This window comes from Scyliorhinus canicula, chromosome 19, assembly GCF_902713615.1.
Source record: "Scyliorhinus canicula chromosome 19, sScyCan1.1, whole genome shotgun sequence".
In the NCBI taxonomy this organism is placed as follows: Eukaryota; Metazoa; Chordata; class Chondrichthyes; order Carcharhiniformes; family Scyliorhinidae; genus Scyliorhinus; species Scyliorhinus canicula.
Genome location: NC_052164.1, coordinates 16,886,927 through 16,912,873, shown reverse-complemented (window position 1 = coordinate 16,912,873; position 25,947 = coordinate 16,886,927). Strand labels below are relative to the sequence as shown.

The window sequence follows — 25,947 nt, the reverse complement described above, 5'->3', positions numbered from 1 at the left end:
CTCGATGTTGTGCCGAGCCATGATCACCCTACTCAAACCCACGTATCCACCCTATACCCGTAGCCCAATAACCCCTCCCTTAACCTTACTTTTTGGACACTACGGGCAATTTAGCATGGCCAATCCACCTAACCCGCACATCTTTGGACTGTGGGAGGAAACCAGAGCACCCGGAGGAAACCCACGCACACAGGGGGAGGACGTGGAGACTCCACACAGACAGTGACCCAGCCGGGAATCGAACCTGGGACCCTGGAGCTGTGAAGCATTTATGCTAACCACCATGCTACCGTGCTGCCCCATAGTGTAGGTAAAGGACTCAGGTGGCCGGTTGGTCTCTGCCCAGCCAAGGTTAATGAGGCTTTTGAGGCTTTTTACTGCAACCTTTACTAGTCGGAGCTCCTGAAGGATGGGTTGTCAATGTTGGAGGTCTTGCGTGGTTTGTCTATGCCAGCGGGAGACTAGCTGCCTCACTCTAATATGGCTGGATTCAGATCACGCCGTCTCACGAGATCTCGCAAGACATGGACGAGCAGGTAGAGCCCGGAAGAGGGATTTTCCAGCATCAACCGTCTGCGTCTCCGTTCGGGCGCAACACGGCCAGTAGATCGCGCCCTCCAACTGTGAACACTGGCTTTGTACAATTTGATAGCACTCTCTGGAAAATGTGATCATCGCAGACTACTACAGTTCAGCGTGTTTTAACAGAAACACGACTGTCCTCAGCTTTCAAAGCATGATGGTAAGTGAGTCAACCTGAGCAGAAAGTTAATATTTACTTAAGTCATCGCTGAATGATTGTCGCATGTTGCTGAAATACTTTAAAATGGGTCACAAAGTCACACAAAGGAGGGCGGCGGCCTCCTGATTGGCCAGTTTCAAGAGGATTTAAAGGACTGACTCCAGAATAATTTGCCATCCTGGCATGGAGGAGATTTGCCAACTCTGGTGAAATGTATACCCAGAGGTTGCTTCATGTGACTTCCTGGCCCCATGCCTCTTCCCCCATGCCTCTGCCACCAGCCTCTGCCCCCGTGTCTCTGCCCCCATGCCTCTGCCCAACATGTCCATCTTCAGTTGGAGAACTAACAGACCCTCTGTTATCCAATTGGATGAGTGTTGACTCTCAAACAGTTTTTTCTCCATATCCAATGGGCGAAATTCTCCCCCCCCCACGACGGGTGGGAGAATAGCGGGAGGGCCTTCCCGACTTTTTTGACGCCCTCCCGCTATTCTCCCGCCCCCCCGCCGAAATCCCGACACGAATCGCTGCCGCCGTTTTTTTACGGCCGGCAGCGATTCACAGCTGTTAGAAGGGCCGAAGTCCCAGCCCTTTACGACCTTTTTACGAACGGCAAACACACCTGGTCCTGCCGTTCGTAAAAACGTCGTGACCACCTGGAAAAAAATAACCATGGCACCGATTGGCACGGCAGTACCACGGCCGTGCCAAGGGTGCCATGGGCCCGCGATCGGTGCCCACCGATCGCGGGCAGCGGGCCCGATGCCCGCGCACTATTTGTCCTTCCGCCGCCCCGCAGTATCAATACGCGGGGCGGCTGAGGGGCAACCCGGACCGCGCATGCGCGGGTTTCGCGCAAAAACGCGATGACGTCACCCGCGCATGCGCGGGTGGAGTCTTCCCACCTGCGCATGCGCGGCTGACGTCATATGACGCGTCAGCCGGCGCTAAGTCCGACAAGCGGGCTTAACGATTTTCGTTAAGCCCGACTTGTCGGAGCCTCCGACGTCGGGCTGCTAGCCCCGATGGGGGACCAGAATCGGTCCCCCGTCGGGAAGGGGCGCGATGCCGTAAAACCCGCCCGGGTTTTACGGCAGTTTGACGATTTCTCCCGTTTTGGGAGAATTTCGCCCAATATTTTTATAATTAATAAACCAAAATATCCCCAGACTAAAACGAAACACGCTTTATGAAATGAAAAGAAAATTGTTTATTGTCACAAGTAGGCTTCATTGAAGTTACTGTGAAAAGCCCCTAGTCGCCACATTCCAGTGCCTGTTCGGCGAGGCAGTTACAGGAATCGAACCGTGCTGCTGGCCTGCCTTGATCTGCTTTCAAAACCAGCGATTTAGCCGAGTGCGCTAAACAGCCCCTTATAAATGACCGTGTGATAATTCTTCCCGATTGCTCTTCAATTCCCGCCGACTCCCAAGTCGATCTTGAAGAGTTAGCAACACGAGAAAGGTTGAAGTTAGGAGGGGGCCTTCATTGCGGGTGGCACTGTAGCACAGTGGTTAGCACTGCTGCCTCACAGAACCAGGACCTGGGTTCAATTCCAACCTCGGGTGACTGTCTGTTTGGAGTTTGCACTTTCCTCCCGTGTCTGCGTTGATTTCCTCTGGTTTTGTCCCACATTCTAGTGATGCCATGCTAAAATGGATTTGCCATGCTAAAATCGCCCCTTAATGTCCAGACGTTAGGTGGGGAAAGGGTGTGGGCTCGCCAGGGAACTCTTTCAGAGGGTCGGCGCAGACCCGATGGGCCAAATGGCCTCCTGGACTGTAGAAATTCAATGACTAAGGCCATAGAAATACACATTAACCCAAAGTAAACCCAAAAAAATATATTAGGCCAGAAAAACGCTTGAAAAAAACTTTAGAAGTATTCAGTAAATTTAAACCTAATCTTAGGAAGAATACCTTTATTCAAAACATAATAAATGCTTGGAATAAATTTCCAATATTGGAAAATACAGTGGAATGCAGTACAACAGCAGAGGGACGAATTCTGCTGGAAGCGCTGTTCTTATAGATTTATAATCTGGTGGCAGTCATTTTCAGTGATTGCAGCTACTTTAACTTCTAGAAATAAACCAGAAAGAGATGAAGGCAATTACCTTGAATTTTCCCAGCTCTGCACAGACAGGGAAGTGCAGAAACCACACGGCCCTGAGGTAGATTAGCTCTAAGCATCGCTGTGAAATATCTTACACAATTTCAAAGGTTTATTTTTAGATCCTAAAAGACGGCCACCTAGGGCAGGGTAAAAGGGTGGAGCATTAGGAGGTAGAGCCACCTAAGGATTGTTGAAAGCATTCGAATGGCTCTTGGCGTGTCAGTGGGCAATAAGTAAAGTTTAAATAAAGTTGGAAACTTTAACCTCAACCCATCAAAGTGGGGAGGTTTCAATCGATGGAATTCATCATATGGGGAGGATTCATCATATGGAAAGACACCTCCTTCCTGTCTTTGAATTCTGGTGAGTCCTGCAGTAGTCTAACAAGGCAAAGTGTTACAATTGTGATTATTAACATTGTCTATTATATTTAATGTCCATCTTATTAATGTAAATCCAAGTGCTCTGAGTAAAACACTTTTTCTAGTTCATATTCAGGCACTTCTGTGTGATGCCAATTCTTGTTTCCTGAATTTCATAATCCATGGAATTCCTATAGTGCAGAAGGAGGCCATTTGGCCCATCGAGTCTGCACCAACCCTCTGAAAGAACACCCGAGCTAGGCCCACTCTCCCGCCCTATCCCCATAACCCCATCTAATCTGCGCTTCTTTGGCCTCTGGGAGGAAACCGGAGCACCCGGAGGAAACCCACTTGGATGCGGGAAGAAAATGCAAACTCCACGCAGTCACCCAAGGCCGGAAGTGAACCCGAATCTTCGACGTTGTGAGGCAGCAGTGCTAACCACAGTGCCACCATGCCGGCTACAGGACAGTAGTTCTGGAAAAAGGATCTTATTTCCATTTTATGCACACACTCAGGACTCCAAGGTCAGATATGGAATGACTAGATGCAGTTAAAGTCCAGAAAGTCCTCCTCCACGATGTGATTCATTCTCATCTTTCAAGAGAACCTTAAACTGGGCTTTAAGGTACTTTTTATTCCAGTTCCTATATCAACTATAGTAAGTAAAGTAAAGTCACCATAGTCCCAGATGACCATAGGCTGCTTTCCCCTTTGAGGGAGAGAGCTGACTAGAGGTGATTTAACCTGTGGATCACCACACCTCAAGCGAGGGACAAGATTGAGAAGGCCTTAATGGTAACCTCATCAGGTATTGGAATTGGACCTGAGCTGTTGGCCTCGCTCTGCATCACAAACTAGTCAGCTGTAGATCTTCCGCAGGAAAGTTTCAGCCATCATCTTGCAGCAGAGGCTGATGTGCAATTCTGTCCCAAAAGTGGCCATGGGCGGGATTGTCCAATAATGGGGCTATGTCCCCCACGCCTGCAAAATAACGCGGCCGATTCACTAACCTGGAGGGGGCTAGCAGTGCCCCAGAGTGCTCCTCGCAGTTCCGGCTGCCGATACAGGGCCCTGCACGTCCGGTCGGGGGTCCTTGAATGCGCACGCCCGTGGCCTGTGTTGGCCGCCCCGCGCGACATGGCCGACCTACACCGCGGACCACCACCAAGAAGATAGGACCCCCCCAGATTGCGCGCGCCCGCGGATCGGTGGCCCCCGATCGATAGACTAGCCGTCCTGGAGGCCCCCCGGTGAATGAACCCCCGGCTCCTCCACCAGGGCGGCCACAGACTGAGTCCGCAGCCTCCACGCTGAGTGCCCGCCGGGTGGAACAATGAGAGAACCACGCCGGCAGAAACTCGGCCAGCTGCACTTGGAGAATCGCCGCAGGGGCCTCTTTCAATGGCCCCCGACCGGCGCCGCGTCGACCGCGCGCGCCCGATTGGCGACGATTCTCCAGATCCAGGGACCGGAGAATCGCGGAAGAGGTGTTGGACTCGATCTCTGGTTTGACGCCCATTCTCCGCCACTGCGCGAGCGCGATTTCGCGCGGAGGCTCGGAGAACCCCACCCCATGTGTAGAGTATCAACTGAAGATTCTTCACCTGGGCTCTTCATCAATAAGTATTTGAATTCTATGAATGTAAATATGACTGGATTTATTGACAGCACATTTTCACAGGATCATTTAACTCAAAAATAATACTTTGTAATTGTTTCCAGTTTATAATTTGAAATGTGATACACTAACTTATTATCCTTTTAATTAAACTACTAATGTTTGAAAAAATTTGCTTATATTTTTCTAAGTCAAAGATTAGGGAATACAGTGGCATAGTGGTATTGTCACTGGACCAGTAATCCAGAGGCCCAGGGGATTGCTCTGGGGATCCACCACAGCAGGTGGTGAAGTTTGAATCTGGAAAAATCTGGAATGAAAAGTCAGAAAGGTGACTGTGATATCCCGCATCGTTCTTACGGGATGGGAATTATTATCTTCCCCCGTGGCCCTCGCGAAGAACGAGCTCCCTCGCTGGGAGACGGGGATCTCTATTAACCGCTGTATCAAAGGTCAGCCAGTAAGGCACTTACAGAGAAAAGGAATCCGGTAGGGAACTACTGGGTAGTGTACATATCGTTATTGTAAATAAACCGGGCGCGATTCTCCGTTGCCCACGACGGGTCGGAGAATAGCGGGAGGGCCTGCCCGACATTTTTCCCGCCCTCCCGCTAGTCTACCCACCCACGGCCGCCCCATGACACGAATCGCTGCTCGCCGTTTTTTCCGGCGAACAGCGATTCTCCCCAGGCCGATGGGCCGAGTTCCCAGGCCTTTACGGCCGTTTTCACGAACGCAATCACACCTGCTCTCACTGTTCGTGAAAACGGCCGCAAAGTGCCGTCCCGGACAACCATGGCACCGATTGGCATGCGGCCGTGCCAAGGGTGGCATGGGCCTGCGATCGGTGGGCACCGATCGCGGGCAGTGGGTCCCATACCCGCGCACTATTTGTTCCTCCGCCGCCCCGCAGGATCAGTCCGCGGGGCGGCTGAGGGGCATGACGGCCCGCGCATGCGCGGCTTTGACGCATCTGCATGATGACGTCACACGCGCATGCGCGGCTGACGTCATCGTGCACGTCAGCCGCCGTGACGCTTGGCGCGCGGACTTAGCGACTGTCGCTAAGCCTGCGATGCCGTGCTTCACGAGGCCGCGCTGCTAGCCCCGCCCGGGGGAGAGAATCGGGTCCTGGGAGGGGGCGCGGAGGCCAGTTTCACGGCAGCCTTTACGACTCGCCGCATTTGCGGAGAATCGTGCCCGTAGTTCTTTATTTTACTCAGTGTGGACACCCTTGTCCTTCTTAAGATGACATAAGAACATAAGAACTAGGAGCAGGAGTAGGCCATCTGGCCCCTCGAGCCTGCTCCGCCATTCAATGAGATCATGGCTGATCTTTTTTGGAATCAGCTCCACTTTCCAGCCCGAACACCATAACCCTTAATCCCTTTATTCTTCAAAAAACTATCTATCTTTATATTAAAAACATTTAATGAACAAGCCTCAACTGCTTCACTGGGCAAGGAATTCCATCGATTCACAACCCTTTGGGTGAAGAAGTTCTTCCTAAACTCAGTCCTAAATCTACTTCCCCTTATTTTGAGGCTATGCCCCCTTGTTCTGCTGTCACCCGCCAGTGGAAACAACCTGCCCGCATCTATCCTATCTATTCCCTTCATCATTTTATATGTTTCTATAAGATCCCCCCTCATCCTTCTAAATTCCAACGAGTACAGTCCCAGTCTACTCAACTCCTCGTAATCCAACCCCTTCAGCTCTGGGATTAACCTAGTGAATCTCCTCTGCACACCCTCCAGTGCCAGTAAGTCCTTTCTCAGGTAAGGAGACCAAAACTGAACACAATACTCCAGGTGCTGGTTTAGCTCACAAGGCTAAATTGCTGGCTTATAAAGCAGACCAAGCAGGCCAGCAGCACGGTTCAATTCCTGTACCAGCCTCCCTGGACAGGTGCCGGAATGTGGCGACTTGGGGCTTTTCACAGTAACTTCATTGAAGGATACTCGTGACAATAAGCGATTTTCATTTCATTTTCATTTCAGATGTGTCCTCACTAACACCTTACACAATTGCAGCATAACCTCCCTAGTCTTAAACTCCAGCCCTCTAGCAATGAAGGACAAAATTCCATTCGCTTTCTTAATCACCTGTTGCACCTGTAAACCAACCTTTTGCGACTCATGCACTAGCACACCCAGATCTCTCTGCATAGCAGCATGTTTTAATATTTTATCATTTAAATAATAATCCCATTTGCTGTTATTCCTACCAAAATGAATAACCTCACATTTGTTAACATTGTATTCCAGGGCTGCACGGTGGCCTAGTGGTTAGCACAGCTGCCTCACGGCGCTGAGGTCCCAGGTTCGATCCCGGCTCTGGGTCACTGTCCGTGTGGAGTTTGCACATTCTCACCGTGTTTGCATGGGTTTCGCCCCCACAACCCAAAAATGTGAAGGGTAGGTGGATTGGCCACGCTAAATTGCCCCTTAATTGGAAAAAATAATTGGGTAATCTAAATTTATTTTTTAAAAAAAATAACATTGTATTCCATCTGCCAGACCCTAGCCCGTTCACTTAACCTATCCAAATCCCTCTGCAGACTTCCGGTATGATGTCATCATAGCCCAACTGATTCACTAATGTCCTTTCGGGAAGGAAATCTGCCGGGCGCGATTCTCTGCAAATGCGGAGAGTCGTGAAGGCTGCCGTGAAACTGGCTGTGTTTCACGGCAGCCTCCGCGCCCCCTCCCGGGACCCGATTCTGCTCCCCGGTCGGGGCTAGCAGCGGGGCCCCGTGAACCTCGGCATCGCGGGCTTAGCGAACTTTGCTAAGCCCGCGCGCCAAGGTTAACGGCGGCTGATGCAAATGATGACGTCAGCCGCGCATGCACGGATTGAACGGCTCCAATGGCCGTGGTGCGGCCGTGCCAATCGGTGGCATGGTTCTCCAGAACGGCACTTTGCGGCCGTTTTCACGAACTGTGAGAGCAGGTGTGTTGGAGTTCGTGAAAACAGCCGTAAAGGCCTGGGAAATCGGCCCATCGGCTAGGGGAGAATCGCTGCTCGCCGTAAAAAACGGCGAGCAGCGATTCGTGTCGTGGGGCGGCCGTGGGGGGGGGGGGGGGGGGGGGGTGGAGAATAGCGGGAGGTCGGGAAAAATGTCGGGAAGTCCCTCCCGCTATTCTCCCACCCGTCATGGGGGGCAGAGAATCGCGCCCGCCATCTTTACCCGGTCTGGCCTACATGTGACTCCAGACCCACAGCAATCTGGTTGACTCTTAAAAAATGCCCTCTGAAATTGCCTCACAAAGCACTCAATTCAAGGGCAATTAGGGAATGCCAATAAATGTTGACTCATGAACCAAAAAAAAAATTCTGGTGCAATTCGTCCATCGCGTTGCACCTGGCGTGGATTGGGGCGTGCGGATAAATAGCAGACAAGGCCAAAATCGCGTGCCAGCGTCAAGGCGGCGTGGCACGATTCGCGCCAGTCGCGGGGATTCCCCTGCCCTGCCACAGGCTGAGAGAATCCTGCCCATGGCATCATAGCCAAGGCCATGCCACCTTTTTCTGCCCGCTGCCCTTGAGTTGCGCTGGTATCAGGAAGGGGATAGTCGGTGGAACTGGAGACTGCCATTGTCTCATTGCTGATAGGCCTAAAGTTGCATCGAGCGCCTCCTCCTTCCTTGCGGTGGCTCCGGGGGACATCATGCGATGGAGGGACACAGTAATCTCCAAAGGCCTCTGAGTCATCTGGCTCTGCCAGTCCTGGTGGCTCCCCATTTTCTGCACCATGGTGTCAACGCCCTCAGCAAGGTCCTCAGTGACTGGTCCATGCCCTGGAGTGCCTCAGCAATGTCCACCTGTGTCTGGAACATGTCCCTCTGTAACTGGGACATGGTGTCAAGGCCCTTAGCCATGGTTGTCACAGACTGAGCCATGCCTTGGGCACCAACAATCAAGACGCTGACCTCAGGCTGCAGGCTTTCCACTATGGTCGCCACCCTAGCAGTGTGACCTCGGTGCCACACGTTGTTGGCACCATCTCCTTCACCCAAAGCCTTTTGGACTCCTCCAATTGGCTACACAGTTGCTGGAATGTCACTGACATCCCCGCCTGAATGTCACGGCTCTGGCCTTTCATCTGCATCACCTCAGTGAGATCCTTATCCAGAGGCTCAGCATCTGACTGGGACACAGCTCAGTCCTGGGATTAGCAGACCTCGAACTGCTTTGGATGTTCCTGCCTCCACCTGATGCGCAACAGCAATGTGTGGTACGCACTCGATTGTGCCCTAGAAGCCTGTCCACTAATGTCCTCCACTGAGGTATGTGTCACTGCGCTGGTGGAAGGTGGGGGTGGTAGCTGTGACAGCTCGATGATGGTGTCTTCAGAGCTCTCCTTCGAGGTGGTCAATTGGGTGGCTAGGGGGGGGAACGACTCCGGATGACTCGGCCCCATCAGATGGAGATCCTGCGAGACAATGAACATGTGGTCAGGGAGAAGGAAGGATCATTTTGTCTGACTTGAACAACTCACTTGAGACAGATCATCGGGGTGAAGGGGCAGTGTGTCCTCACCTCTGCGGCACAGGCCAACCTCGCTGTCAGTGTCTGCTCACTCCTCGGTCAACCCTGCGATTCCCGGGGCCTGTTCCTCATCGGGGGTGAGGCCTCCATTCTCTGGCATCTTGCCACACACCCCCATCTTCACCCTTTCCTGATTATCATTCTCCTGCGGGGTCAAAGAGAGGGCATTGTGAACTGCACACTTGATAGGTCAGGGATCTATAGCAGACGGCATGTGTGGGCACCGCACCTGGACATGAAGGGATAGTGCTGGTGGGTGCCAGGGCACAAAGATCAGATGTGGGGAGGGTGCAAAGTGTCAGCCAGTGATTTGTGTGGAGGTGGGTGGCTGGGGGTGGGGACCTGTTTGAGGGCTGACAGGCACAGCTGATGCCAGAAGAGAGAGATGGTAACTTACCCATGCAGCCCAGTGGAGGTCGTTGGCCTTCTTACGACATTGGACGCCAGTTGGCCTGGTCATGCTGCCCAGACTGCCTCCCAGGTGTCATTGCTGACCCTGTGCTGGTCCTTTGACCCCCTCTTGGGGTAATAGGGTGGCCCATCTCACACATCGATGGCGGCGACGTCGGCATCCCCAAAGGGAGGAGCAGGTGTGCGCGCTGCCATGCATGTGTGTTGATTGGGAGTGAGTGGTGAGGGAGCGTTTAAAAGCAGCTCCCTCTTGTTATCAGGGAGAGGCTGAGGTGTGGGTCCAGTGAATTGGACTGCAAGGGAGCCAGTAATGCCGAGAACCTCGTGGGGGCTCATTTATGGCATTAAGTGCCTTTGAATACGCGTCACATCTCGGCAATGCAGCTATTGAGAAACACCCTGCCAATCACGCTCCAAATGACTCAGAGACAATTTTCCATTGCATCATGCCCTATAACTTTATAAATTAATTATAAATTAAAAATGTAACTTTGAAGGATATATTTTCTTCCATTTTCTGTCACATTAAAAGTCCCAACTCTATAGCCAGGCAAATCTTTTCACTAACATCAGCAAAGAGGTGAAAATGAGCACCTTAACCCGGTCTTCCTATCCAGATCTTGTTTTACTTTGGTCATGAGAATGTTGCTTTAAGAAATGTTTGGCAGCTCATATTACTGCAGTGATGTCAGAGTGTGGGTGGAGCTGGGCTGTCTGTCAACTTTTTACTTTGTTTTAGGCTGTTTGCTGCAGGGAGTGTATTAGTTTCATTTTCAGTGTTGGAGCTGAAGCCAGGCAGAGCAGGTGTGTTGATCTCTCTACCATGAAAAGACTATCTCTTGATCATTTGGTGAATTCAGAATTATAAATGTTCTCAGTAGTGAATGTAAACCTGATGTGCTTCTGTTAAAAGGTGTTTCTTTTGTCTTCTGGATGTTTGGAAAGTTATTAAGGATTACTTAGTGTTGTAGTCTTTGGGGGTTGTATTTGAATTGATGGTTGCTAAGATGTTCACTGTATATTTTAAAAAGGTTAACTTGAGTTCATAGTTTTGCTTTAAAAAATACTTTTCCATTTCTGATGTACCACACCTGTCGAGTGGGCTGTGTGCTCCCCATACCACAATCTAGTGAAAGTTGTGGGTCAGGTGAACTCCATGATACACTTTGGGGTTCTCTAAACCCTGGCCCATAACACTTTCCACAAATGTACATGTTTGTTGCTGGGAATTGAAGCTTTGTATTGGCTGCTCTTTTCGCTGTATTTTGTCTTTACTCATATTTTCCACGAACTGTGTATAAAAGCAACACAAGGGCAATTAAGGATGGGTATTAAAGGCTGACAGAGCCATTGATGGCCACATCCTGTGAAAGTATTACAAGAAATTACTTGGGAACACAATCTGTGCTAAGTGATTATTGAAGAATTTCAGGGAATGTCTGCCTATCTAATGTTGCGCTAACAATTGCACACAGAAACACAAAACGATACAAAAGAGGCTTTATTACCATGAGATGTTATTACCTCAAGTGGAGCTGTAAAAGGGCAGCTCAGGAGACCTCATGGATATTTATACTGCTCCTGTGGGCGGAGCTAGCAGGCAGGGGCTTACCGACAAACTATGCAGGGGCTTACCGACAAACCTGTAATAGCCGGTACTATTGTACATCCCCTAATAGAGGCACACATATATATATATATACAGTGGTATTACCATATCTAGGCTTTTAAAAATCTACGTCCACCAGGAAAAAATCGCTAATACATTAACGCAGTGTGTGATTTGGGTTGTATCATTTTATAAGTGCAGAAAAAGCATTTACGACCATAAATTTTCACAAATGCATTTAGCAAAGATGTTCCACAGTATATTCAGTTATTTCCAGTGTGGCAACATTTACATGATAAAATGGTAGCACTCTGCAGTATGTTCAAGGGCCATTGAATTTGTTTTATTTGTAATGAGAAATGAATTATACTGTTATTATTTTTACAAGCATATTTTAAGAAGATTAATTTATAAAGTATGGTGATAATACCTGACATATTTTCTATCTAAAGTCATAAAATCCTGTAATTCAAAAATGACAGGATCTGCCTTGTTAAATGGTTGAGTTTGTAAAGTTCAATTCTGTAATATTGAATTCCACAGAAATGTGATACAACTCAAATAGATATGAAGTGACCACTGTAAACTGGAGAAATGCTGTTTTAAGACTTGAAGTTCTCATAAGATTGAATGGATTGATTGGTTCCATGACAATTTGGTACTTAAAGCTGCCACTAGGTCCCGAGTCATACCATGAGAACTTGGTTTAATTCCAAGTCTCTGCTGAATTGGTTAGTCATGATGTGGAGATGCCGGCGTTGGACTGGGGTGAGCACAGTAAGAAGTCTTACAACACCAGGTTAAAGTCCAACAGGTTTGTTTCAAACACGAGCTTTCGGAGCACGGCTCCTTCTTCAGGTGAGCTGAGGTCACCTGAAGAAGGAGCCGTGCTCCGAAAGCTCGTGTTTGAAACAAACCTGTTGGACTTTAACCTGGTGTTGTAAGACTTCTTACTGAATTGGTTAGTGTCAGCTTAGACAGTCTTTGGGACAGAGAAAGTAAACCCTGGGACAGAGAAAGTAAAGCAAAGTTCATGCCCCTGGTCACCATTGATTTATCCCTTCTGTAAATTGAACAGTGGCAAGAAGAGGCTTCAGTTGATACCACTCACAGTGAGTAACCTACCAACCTTCATTATCCTGGCTTCATATGAAGGACGGACACAGGTTGAGATATTGAAGAGTTGTCTCTCTCTCTCTCTAACTGGAAAGGTGCAAGATTTTCTCTCTTTAGGGGAGCGGTGTAGTGGAAATTGAGTATGGGATATAACAGGTGAAAATTCCCCCATATATATGTTTGTCTGAAAAGAAGAATTACGCTCGGAACAAGTGAAAAGGTTGCTCAGTAAAGCACACACTTCCACCATGCTGTGTTAATTGAATGGTATCATAGTTCCACAACTCTCCCTTGCAGTTTCTCCCTGTCTGGTTGCAGAACTAAAAAAAAAGAAATTATTTTTATTAAGAGTTTTCAACTCACTGCTCACTGCTGCAGGATAACCCACATCCAACAATCTGCTCTGAAAACTCTGCTCACGTTTTGACAAATGTGACCAATTCCACCACAACAGTGGAAACAATCCACAACATTCTAAAATAATCAACAACATTCTGAATAAAACCAAACAACATTCTTTTTAAAAAGTCAATTTGCCCTAATGCCGAAAACGAATCAGTCCTTCCCTATTGGTGTTCCAAGTTTTGATGAAATCCATCCATTAGGTTTTGAGGTCTTTTTACAGACAAATAGACTAGCAAACCAGATGTAAACATTGCCTCGTCCCGCCATCAGTGGCAGAGGTGATCATTCTTATTCATACACTGGTAGCATGGAAGAGGAGTGTTGCAATGTGCTGTACCTTGGATTGAACTTTCCCATTACCTCAGCCACGTCATGGTGCCAAAGTTGCCAAGATGCTTTCCCAGAGGAAGGGGTATTAATGGAAACTGAACCACATGAGTTTACTCTCACTCACCTCTTGCAGTTTGCAAGAAATAGTAATGTCATCAGGGGCCCGAAATCAAGTTGCTTACTCGAATCCTTGATCAAATGGGTTTTGGAGCGAGGGCATCACAAAAAGGAAACATACTGTAATACAAGAAGCCTAATTACGAGAAAATCTCATTCCTCCCAGTAGGCGCACAGCGCTGTACTGGGAGTAACATTTACACCATTGGTGCCAAAGCCAAGATTTTCCTATTAGCGTTACTTCAAAGTTGGTAACAACATATTTATTGAAGTAATATTAGTTGGAAAATCTAGGAATGTAAAGCTAATTAATAGTTTTCATCACATCCCACTAAATTTTGAATGGCTGTGGTGCTTTTGCCTTCAGTACCTTGTCTTCACAGAATTCTTCCCAAAATCTTTTTTAAGTTAGCTCTTCACTAATTTAAATTGACATCCTTGAGTGCTCGCCCCCTGCTTTATTCAGCGGTTCCAGTGCATACCAGGGACATTTGGACATGGGTTACATTGTGTGCAAACGTTAAAGGAAGATATACTCTGCGTGCTACATTTAACCAAACTGTAAGCCTGCTTATAGAGAACAGGTCTACATTAAATCCAACACAGTGGTTTCAGATATCACAGGGTAGAAGAACAAAATAACTCAGGGTTACAGTTATAAACTAGAGGCTGGCTGTGGCTGAGATATTGGCTTATTTGCCTCTTGTGTTTCTGGTGGGATGATGATTAATATCCTGGAAAGATGGCCCAAAAGGGCTTCTTCATCAAACCCACCTTACTTACAACTTTGTTAAAAATAGTGCAGAGAGACATGGGGCCCGATTCTCCGCCCCCCACGACAGGTCGGAGAATAGCGGGAGGGCCTTCCCGACATTTTTCCCGCCCTCCCGCTATTCTCCCCCCCCCCCCCCCCAACTCCCGACACGAATCGCTGCCGCCGTTTTTTTACGGCCGGCAGCGATTCACAGCTGATAGATGGGCCGAAGTCCCAGCCCTTTACGCTGTTTTTACGAACGGCAAACACACCTGGTCTGGCCGTTCGTAAAAACGGCGGGAACAACTCGCTTTTTATAACCATGGCACCGATTGGCACGGCAGTACCACGGCCGTGCCAAGGGTGCCATGGGCCCGCGATCGGTGGGCACCGATTGCGGGCAGCGGGCCCAATGCCCGCGCACTATTTCTCCTTCCGCTGCCCCGCAGTATCCATTCGCGGGGCGGCTGAGGGGCATCCCGGCCCGTGCATGCGCGGGTTTCGCGCAAATACGCGATGACATCATCCGCGCATGCGCGGGTTGGAGTCTTCCAATCCGCGCATGCGCGGCTGACGTCATATGACGCGTCAGCCGGCGCTAACTCCGGCAAGCGGGCTTAACGAAATTCGTTAAGCCCGTGATGCCGGAGCTTGCGGCGTCGGGCTGCTAGCCCCGACTGGGGACCAGAATCGGTTCCCGGTCGGGAAGGGGCGCGCTGGCGTCAAACCCGCCCGGGTTTGACGCCAGCCTTACGATTTCTCCCGTTTTGGGAGAATCGCGCCCATGTTTCCCCCTCTTGATTGTTCTGTTTTTGGTGTCACACTTGAACATTTTGATTAATAGATAATTCAGTCACTCAAAGTAAGTGCCCTGCACCAGTTTAGATGTCAGTTTAAATGTTGCCCCCAACAAAAATATCAATGACACCAGAGAACCAGTGTAACTGTTGTTGTTCTAATGTGTTTTTCAGACCTCCCTGGTTCACTTGTTGAAGACTGTGCGCCTGTTACGACTGCTGCGTTTGCTACAGAAGCTTGACCGATACTCCCAGTATAGTGCTATGGTCCTTACTCTCCTCATGTCAATGTTTGCATTGCTCGCTCACTGGATGGCCTGCATCTGGTACATCATTGGCAGGAGGGAGATGGAAGTGAATGATCCACAAACGTGGGACATTGGTAAGTCCAGACAAGTGTTTGACTTAACATGGATCCACCTTGGAATAAATGATCCAAATATTTACTTATTTATTTATTCCTTTTTATGAATTTATTTTTTTTCCAATTAAGGGCCAATTTAGCATGGCCAATCCACCTAATCTGTACATCTTTGGTTTGTGGGGGTGAGACCCATGCAGACACGGGGAGAATGGGCAAACTCCACACGGACAGTGACCCAGGGCCGGGATTCGAACCTGGCTCCTCAGCACCGCAGTCCCAGTGCTAACCACTGTGCCACATGCCACCCATCCGAATATTTATTGATTGGAAGCTGAGCTTATATAAAGAGAACAAAGAACAAAGAAAATTACAGCACAGGAACAGGCCCTTCAGCCCTCCTAGCCTGCGCCGATCCAGATCCTTTATCTAAACCTGTCGCCTATTTTCCAAGGATCTACTTCCCTCTGTTCCCCGCCCGTTCATATATCTGTCTAGATGCATCTTAAATGATGCTATCGTGCCCGCCTCTACCACCTCCGCTGGCAAAGCGTTCCAGGCACCCACCACCCTCTGCGTAAAAGACTTTCCACGCACATCTCCCTTAAACTTTCCCCCTCTCACCTTGAAATCGTGACCCCATGACCACTCTTGCAAAAAGCTTGTTGCTATCCACCCTGCCCATACCTCTCATAATTATGTAGACCTCAATCAGGTCCCCCCACAACCTCCATCTTTCCAACGAAAGCAATCCTAACCTACTCAACCTTTCTTCATAGCTAGCACCCTCCATACCAGGCAACATCCTGGTGAACCTCCTCTGCACCCTCTCTAAAGCATCCACATCCTTCTGGTAATGTGGCGACCAGAACTGCACACAGTATTCCAATTGTTGCCTAACTAAAGTCCTATACAACTGTAACATGACCTGTCGACTCTTGTACTCAATACCCCATCCGATGAAGGCAAGCATGCTGTATGCCTTCTTGACCATTCTATCGACCTGCCCTGCCACCTTCAGGGTACAATGGACCTGAACTCCCAGATCTCTCTGTACATCAATTTTCCCTAGGACTCTTCTATGACAGTATAGTCCGCTCTTGAATTAGATCTTCCAAAATGCATCACCACGCATTTGCCTGGATTGAGCTCCATCTGCCATTTCTCTGCCCAACTCTCCAATCTATCTATATTTTGCTGTATTCTCTGACAGTCTTCCTCGCTATCTGCAACTCCACCAATCTTAGTATCATCTGCAAACTTGCTAATCAGACCACCTATACCTTCGTCCAGATCATTTATGTATATCACAAACAACAGTGGTCCGAGCACGGATCCCTGTGGAACACCACTAGTCGACTTTCTCCATTTTGAGACACTCTCTTCCACCACTACTCTCTGTCTCCTGTTGCCCAGTCAGTTCTTTGTCCATCTAGCTAGTACACCCTGAACCCTATACGACATCACTTTTTCCATCAACTGCCATGGGAAACTTTATCAAACGCCTTACTGAAGTCCATGTATACGACATCTACAGCCCTTCTCTCATCAATTAACTTTGTCACTTCCTCAAAGAATTATATTAGGTTTGTAAGACATGACCTTCTCTGCACAAAACCATGCTGCCTATCACTGATAAGTCTATTTTCTTCCAAATGTGAATAGATCCTATCCCTCAATATCTTCTCCAACAATTTTCCTACCATAGACGTCAAGCTCACAGGTCTATAATTCCCTGGATTATCCCTGCTACCCTTCTTAAACAAAGGGACAATATTAGCAATTCTCCAGTCCTCCGGGACCTCACCCGTGCTCAAGGATGCTGCAAAGATATCTGTTAAGGCTCCAGCTATTTTTTTCCTCGCTTTCCTCAGTAACCTGGGATAGATCCCGTCCGGACCTGGGGACTTGTCCACCTTAATGCCTTTTTCAATACCCAAAACTTCCCCCTTCCTTATGCCGACTTGACCTAGAGTATTTAAACATCCATCCCTAGCTTCAACATCCGTCATGCCCCTCTCCTTGGTGAATACCGATGCAAAGTACTCATTAAGAATCTCACCCATTTCCTCTGACTCCATGCATAAATTCCCTCTTTTGTCTTTGAGTGGGCCAATCCTTTCTCTAGTTACCCTCTTGCTCCTTATATACGAATAAAAGGCTTTGGATTTTCCTTAACCCTGTTAGCCAAAGGTATTTCATGACCCCTTTTAGCCTTCTTCATTGCGCATTTAAGATTTGTCCTACTTTCCCGATATTCCTCCAAAGCTTCATCAGTTTTGAGTTGCCTCGATCTTATGTATGCTTCCTTTTTCATCTTAGCTAGTCTCACAATTCCACCTGTCATCCATGGTTCCCTAATCTTGCCATTTCTATCCCTCATTTTCACAGGGTAATATGTAATAAAGCTGCAAGCCTTTATTGATTGGAAGATGGGCCTACATTCATGACAGCATTGTCCATGTTCAGACCACTATGAGTGTCTATTTGGGAATAGGTCTTCTTGAATATTGGATCTATTTAGTCCACTTCAAGAGCTTAATTGAAGATACTAGGGGAGGTGGTGGCACAGTGGTATTGTTATTGTACTCATAAACCAGAGACCTAGAGTAATGGGGACCCAGGTTCCGGGGACCCAGGTTCAAATTCCGGCACTGCAGATGGTGAAATTTGAACTAAATAAAAATCTGGAATTAAAAATCTAATGATGACCATGAAACCATTGTCAATTGTCGTAAAAACCCATCGGGCTCACTGATGTCCTTTAGGGAAGGAAATCTGTCGTCCTTACCTGGTCTGGCCTACATGTGACTCCAGACTCACAACAATGAGGTTGACTCTTAATTGCCCCCTCAAGGGCAATTAGGGAAGGGCAATAAACGCTGGCACAGCCTGCAACGCCCATATCCCAGAGCAATTTTTTAAAAAAGATCATTGGTGTGGGTGCTTTTTCTAGGTACAGTTCTTTTATAGTATAGGAGCTCTATGCTGTTTCACATATCATGAATTATTTCCTTGCTAAGGTACGTATGAACATACAAATTGCAGTTGTATGTAACCTTTTGGATATCATTTAAGACCAAAATATCCAGTTGCTGTTTCTTTCAATTAGAAAGAACTAAAGAGTTCAATTAGAGGTTTTCAACAAGAGCCTCAGTTAAATAGGAGATCAGAAGAAACCGACTGGAAATTGGAGGAGAAATTGCGGCGTGGAAATTTACTCATGCATCATCTGTCTTTGCACCATTAGTGCCAAAGTCTAGACGTTTCTATCAATGTTACATCAGCATTGGCGATAACATATTTATTGAAATAATAGCAGTTCGAAAATCGAGGCATAGACAGCTAAATTAATATTCATTACCAAAACCTCACCGAGTCAACACAATCTCCATTGTGCCAGTTTTTTCAATTGCTTATTTTGGCAAGGTTTGTTGTCTTCCCAAGGGTTAATATCCTAATTCTGAAAAAGTAACAGAATGGCAGTGTAGTGTTAAACCTATTCAAAGACATAGCATGATACTGCCAAGACTGTTATCTGCAGTCTATCTCGTCCAGCAATCACATTTCAAATCAGAAAAATTAAAATTGATTGGGCATAAAAGACTGAAGCAATGAATTAAGCCAAGATGTTCCTTCCAACGATGATTGTACAATTAAGCCCTTGTATCGTATTGCGCCAAGCATCACATCCCGTTTAACACCATTAAAATTTCATCAAGTTGAATTGGAAACATGGAATGTACTTGCTCAGCTGTGTCAACACGACATAAAATGTTGGCACACTGCATCAGAGTTACTGAAGCATGTTACACACAATAATTCCCATTGTTTGATTTTCTATGGACCATATTCTACACTTGTGTGTGGGATTGGAATGTGTTGCCTTCTCGCAGTAGGTAAATATACATCAGCCTCGTGCACAGCTATGTGTTGAGAATATTCAGTCCCTGCTTTTCGCTTATGGATCGGATATATGGAACCACTTTTTAAAATCTACCATCCTCCAGAAGCCGAACACCAGATATCACTTTTCAGAACCTGCATCCCAAAAAAAATCATTGACAAGATCCCGCCACTAGCCAATGACGGACCACCTCAGCGAAACACGCAGCGTGGAAAGTCCCGCCCATTTTCTTTTCACTCAGAGGCGTGTATATTTTTGGAATTCTGGATCCCCCACAGCCTTTGAATGCACAGCCTTTGAGTATAGTTCAAATTTGATTGTTTTTTTTAGACACTAAGGCCAGGGTTGTCCAGCGGCGGAGGCAATTTGACATTGGAATCTTCCGGAGCCACTAAAATCAATAGCCATTTGCGTTGCTCGCTGGCCGCACTGTCGGGGAACCTGCCATGGGGAGGTCGCATTCGGGTGGACCGGATGATCCTGCTGGAAGGCGGGGCCAGAAAATCCCGGCCTAAGAGAATCAAGGGTTTATGGGGATATCATGGGAAAGTGGTGTTGAGGTTGAAGATGAGGCATGTTCTTATTGAAAGATGGAGCAGGCTTGACCGGCCCAATTGCCTCTGCTATCTTATTTCTTATGTTCTTAGAGCGCCGAAAGGAAAGAAGTCAAGCTATTTTTTTTTCTGACTTTGGTGTTGGAGATTTACAAACCTCTCACTATCTAAAATCTTTGCTTGCCAAGCTGCAATCAATTCCTGATGATGGTGACTTCTCCGCCATAGCACCTGATCAGTGGCCGTAAAGGATCATGCTAGTTTAGCATCTAAACACCATGATCCACACACTACCCAATTTTTAAATTATAATTAAAAACAGCCAATCACCTCTACCAACGGAGAGTCAAGAAAAATAATATTTCCTTTATTAAAATATTATTTTATGGGCTAGCTTGGCCAGCATCTATTGTCCATCGCTAATTGCCCTCAATGAGTTGGTGGTGATCGACATTCCTCAACTGCTGCAGTCCATGTGGTGCAAGTACACCCACAGTGCTGTAAGGGAGAGAGTTCCGGGATTTTGACCCAATGACAGTGAAGGAACAAGGATTATAGTTCCAAGTCAGGATGGTGTGTTTAGTTAGAGCAGGTGGTGGTGTTCCCATACATCTGCTGCCTTTGATTTTCTAGATGGAAGCAGGTACGGGTTTGGAAGGTGCTATTGAAGGTGCCTTGGTGATGCAGGTTGAAGGTGCTGAATATTGAAGGTGGTGCATGGGGTGCCTTATCCTGGATATTCTATATTTGCTACAAAACTCCCAACCTGGCCTGTTTTTGTAGCCACAGTATTTATATGGCTAGTTCAGTTCAGTTTCCTGTCCATTCTAACCTTCAGGATGTTGATAATGGGAGATTCAACAAAGGTGATTCCATAGAATGTCAAAACGAGATGGTTTTGTTGGAGATGGTCACTGTCTAGCATGAATATTACTTGCCAGTTATCAGCCCAAGCCTGAATGTAGTCCAGGTCCTGCATGATTTGGACATGGACTGCTTCGGAGTTGTGAATGGTGCTGGAGCATTGTACTATCACCCGTGAACATTGCCACATCTGACCTTCTGGTGGGGGGAAGGTCATTGATGAAATAGCTGTGGGAGGTTTGACGAAGGGCACTACCTGAAGGAACTCCGTTAGTTGTGGATTAAGGTTGCAGCTCATGGCACAGAAATCTGCAGCTTCTGATGCTACAAACAGTGGTCGACGTGCACAGTGTTTAGTCATTTTAAACAATTTGGATGTGGGTGTCCCGAGCAAGTCCGACATTTATTGCTCATCCCTAGTTGTCCTGAACTGAGTGATTTGCCCGCCCACTTAAGAGGACAGTTAACTGTTAGCCACATCGGTGTGAAAATGATGTCCCTAGGTTCAGCTGCATGAAGGTGCAGCTAACCCCCCCTCCACCCCCACTCACACCCCCACCCCCACTCAGCCCCCCCCCCCCCCCACAATCTTTAATGCACCAGTTATGTTTTTACAATTCACATTTTACTGATGCCAGATATTTCTGCATGCTGTGATTGCGTGTCATAGAATGGAGCTCGATAAACATGGAAAGCGCAGAAGACTCCGCAAAGTTAACATTTTATAGATCACATCCTGGCCACATCCGTTACAATCCAGATGACACATCTAGCTTATGCCCACTCCATCTAAAGCACTTATCCCCACATTCACCACCTCCACATTTTATTTCTTCAGTGCCACCCCTGCGGCCTTCTTCACCTAGCTCTACACACAAATTCCAAACATTTTTAAAGCCCTGATAGCTGTACCTTCTCTCTGTTAGACCACTGAATTCAGGCTAAAAATAATAGATCAATTTATTGACAAATATCACAATTATAAAGATGCAGGCAAGGGCAGCACGGTGGTGCAGTGGTTAGCACTGCTGCCTCAAGGTGTCAAAGACCCGGTTTTGATCTTCGCACATTCCCCCTGTGAATGGGTGGGTCTCATCCCCACAACCCAAAGATGTGCAGGGTAGATGGATTGACTTCGCTAAATTGCCCCTTCACTGGAAAAAAAAAAGAATTGGGCACTTTAAATTCATTTCAAAAGAGGATGCAGGCAAAGACAACAAGGAACTAACAATATCTGAATTATAACCTGAGCTTTCAAAACAATGAAATCGTCACAACATTTTCAGAAATTCATAGCAAGAAGTTTGGCATTTCTAAGTTCCTGATGGTTTGCTTCCATTTTCCTTCTCCAGCTGAGAAACCTCGAATGCCTGAACTGATTTTTATGGTGATGGCTACCCTGGAGTGTCTCCATCTAGCCAAAGCTCGATGAATCTCCCAGACTTTTCTTTAAAACCTCATGACCTTGTTCTCTTCAATTTGAGGTTCTGTGTGTTGAACAATGGAATCTAGCCTCCTCTATCTCCCCATTCTTTCTCTCTCTCTTTCTCTCTCTTGACCTGTCTGTCAGGTTCAGGGATATCTTAGGAAACACCCGGTAACTCAATAATAGAATGGTTTGCTATGGTTTCTTCCCCACTCAAAACCCATCTCCATAGCTACATGAATCACATGGGCTTTGTATCCAGGAAATGCTAGTTTGTTAGCTATCCTTTAGACCTCCAACTCCATTCTATTTTAAAATGAAATGGACAGTTTAAAGTATAATCATTAGTAAAATCATTCCTAATACCTGCCTGTGGGACTTGGAGGTTAACAATCCACCTAACGTCATCACAGATGCGCCTGCCATTGTCCTCGGGCATGAACACCTTGAACCTTCTTCCCAGTAAATTAATATGAGTTTACCATCAACCTTTAACAACCAAGCCATTTGAGCTTGTTGTTGGGCAGGATTCAAAGCTCACATCAACTGCTTCATTCCTTCATTTTACCCTAACTGTAAGAAACAGCCCCAAATCATAAGAATCTTATGAAGTTCATGTTTGTCACTTGCTTCTATAGCGCCAGTATACAGCTTTCTCATTCTTAGCCTTCACCTCTATATCTTTACTACCTCGTTTTGCCTAAGATGTGTTCCTTTTATAAGGTAACTGCCAACATGGTTGGGCATCTCAGGGATGTTAAATTGTAATTTAAAAGGGTGGCACAGTGGTTTGCACTGCTGCATCATGGCACAGAGGACCCAGATTCAATCCCGGCCCCGGGTACTGTCCATGTGGAGTTTGCACATTATCCCCGAGTCTGTGTGGGTCTCACCCCCACAACCCAAATATGTGCAGGGTAGATGGATTGGCCACGCTAAATTGCCCATAATTGGAAAACAAAAGAATTGGGCACTTTAAATTTATTTTAAAAAGTAATTTTTTAAAAATAATTTGCGTGAGATTTTCCACGCAACCCTCTGCGTGTTTTGCGGCAGTGGAGGCAGCCTGCCATTGGCCGACGATGGGATCTCCCGGTCCTCCTGTTGTCAATAGGGTTTCCCTTGGAGGTACCCTCACCGCTGGGAAACCTGTGCCATTGGCAGGGCCGGAAGATCCCACTGCTGTGAACGGCCAGAATATAACAGCCTTTGTATGAATTTATCTTTGGTTCTGGACCTTTAAATGCACTGGTCCACGCTGTGCCTAGATGTCTAGTTTCCTGGTAGGCTAAATGCAGGTCTGTAAACATGTCTTTCCCACATGGGGCTGTTGCACTTTTGTTACTTTTTGGATTTCTGATTATCCCTCCACAGGGTGGTTGAATGAGTTGGGGAAACGGTTGGAGATGCCTTACACAAACAACTCTGTCGGTGGCCCGTCTGTCAGAAGTGCGTACATTGCTGCCCTCTACTTCACCCTGAGCAGCTTAACCAGCGTCGGCTTTGGAAACGTTTCGGCAAACACCGACGCGGAGAAGATATTTTCAATTTGCACGATGCTTATCGGGGGTAAGTAACCGAGTCCAGCCATGTTCTTCTCCAATGTGAATTTACAGAAATAACAGACACAATAAAAGCCATTTGTCCACCGGGCCAATCCCACATGTTTAATTGAGAAAACACCTTGTTGAGATACTGCCTACTGTCCCCGTCTCTGTGGCCGTACCATCTCTTGGGAGGTAGGAAATAATAAGGAGCCCAGAGACATCGGGGGCAGCTGAGGGATTGGGCCAGGGTGGGTGGGGGGGGGGGGGGGGGGGGGGGGGGGTGGAATCCCTGGGAAATTCTTCTCAGACCCCGATCAAGAATGAAGTCAGTCACGCGAATTGATGCATTACCATGTATTAATTTGCTACCTTCTATATGGTGCAGCCTCTCTGCCCCAACTAAGAACTGGTCCAGTTGCTTCTTGAAGTCAGCACCCACCAGATCAGACAGAATAGTCTCATCAGGGAACTGCCTTGCAAGCTGGTTCACCTTGCTTGTAAAGAGGAAGTAAGTCCTCTGCGCACTTCAGGAACCTGCGCATCTCTTCACCGTTATACTTTTGGCTCCTATGTTATTATAGTCTTAATGCGGAAAGAAACTGAGAATGTTTTGAAAATGATTTGAGCATTCCAGCTTAATGCAGAGATTTCTGGTCTCTCGGGGAAAGTAAGGGATACGGGGGAGCAGGTGGGAAAATGGAGCCTGCTGAAGGCCAAGATCAGCCATGAATCACATTGAATTGGCGGTAGCAGGGTCAACAGGCTATATGATTTACTCTGCTCCTGTTTTGTCTGTTCTTATAAGCAAGGGAGTGCCATATCAACTGAAGGGAATGACTATTGCAACAGCTTGTGTACAATATGACTGCAGCAAGCTTCCCATGGAGGCTGATTCTGGAGATCAGCTACACCAAGATGGCATAAAAAAACAGAATAAATAGGAATCAGCAATAAAGATGCCTGAGCCAGTTCCATCATTTAATAAGATTGTGGCTGAACTTGGCACACATTACCCCATCCCCCGATCTCTGATTCCTTTAATGTCCGAAAATTTATTAATCTCAGCATGGGAACGGGTTCCAAAGGGGTTCTAACCCTACAAGTGCGTAAGTTCTCCTCATCTCCGTCTGAAATGGCCAGGTACCATATCCTGAGACTGGTGGCCGACTTCTAGAGAGTTAATCTAAGTAACGCTCTCAGTATTCATTCCGTCAAGGCCTCTCTATGCTTGAGCTAAACCAAGGCTCGACTATTTGTGCCTTAACTCACACCACATTCTATTCATCCATCACGTATGTGCTCACTGCTCACTATTGGCTCTCTGACTGCAACACCTCAATTTTACAAGTTTAATTTCTGTTTTGAAAACTGTTGATGGCTTCACCCCCCCCCCCCCCCTCCCTATCTCTGTGACTTTCTCTAGCCCTGCCACGCTCTGTGAACTCTGTATTCCTCTGATTCTGGCCTTCTGCATATCCCGCATTTATTTCACCCACCCATCGGTAGCTACCTCTCCAGACAATAATCCCTAAAATCTGGAATTCCCCCCCCCCCCCAGCCTCTCTGACTCTGTTCCCCTTTAAAACCATCCTTATCTCTTTGAACTTTGAACTTACAGTTAAAACTAACGGCTTTTGAAAATGCTGGGGGAAAGAACAGCCAAATAACGATGAACTGATTCTTGTTCAATCCTCAGAGGCCAGTTTTTAACTTCCCTTCCTCTCCCTGTTCTGCCTGTCCCATTTCACTTTGCAGCTCTGATGCACGCCGTTGTTTTTGGGAATGTTACCGCCATCATCCAGCGCATGTACTCCAGGCGCTCGCTCTACCACACTCGAATGAAGGACCTGAAAGACTTTATTCGAGTTCATCACCTTCCTCAGCAGCTCAAACAGCGAATGCTAGAATATTTTCAGACAACATGGTCAGTGAATAATGGGATCGATGCCAATGAGGTAAACACGCTGGGCTTCTGCCCTTCCATTCATCTCGTTTTGATCGAGGAAACTTTTAACTTACCCGAAAGTCTGTTTGCATGCATGGTGTTCAGTGTTCTTTGTTTGATTATCATTGATTTTCACTAGACCTGATTGGTTAAGTCTGGGTGTGGGCTCAGAGGAAAAGTAAGCACGCGGTAGAAAATCAAATTGAATTTCAAATTGAAATTTGAAATATTGAATTCTGATCTAGATGTCTAGGTTTCCTAACGAATAGTGAGTGGAACCATCAATTCACTAGACACGTGCTTTAAGATATGAACAGTGGGTTTTAATCTATTTACAACAGAGCCAGCCTGTTCCACATTGAACTCTCGATGAACTGAACGACTGGCTCTGAGCATTGGTATTTATACAGCAC

General features: G+C 47.1%; 1 protein-coding gene across 1 annotated transcript in view; it reads left to right on the top strand.

Annotated features, from left to right (window-relative positions):
• kcnh4b (potassium voltage-gated channel, subfamily H (eag-related), member 4b) overlaps window positions 1-25,947 on the top strand; it is a 235,106-nt gene that overhangs the window by 134,854 nt on the left and 74,305 nt on the right. The window contains 3 exon segments of the mRNA XM_038779453.1: window positions 15,105-15,312; window positions 23,417-23,611; window positions 25,345-25,544. Of these exon segments, the coding sequence (XP_038635381.1) occupies window positions 15,105-15,312; window positions 23,417-23,611; window positions 25,345-25,544 (603 nt within the window).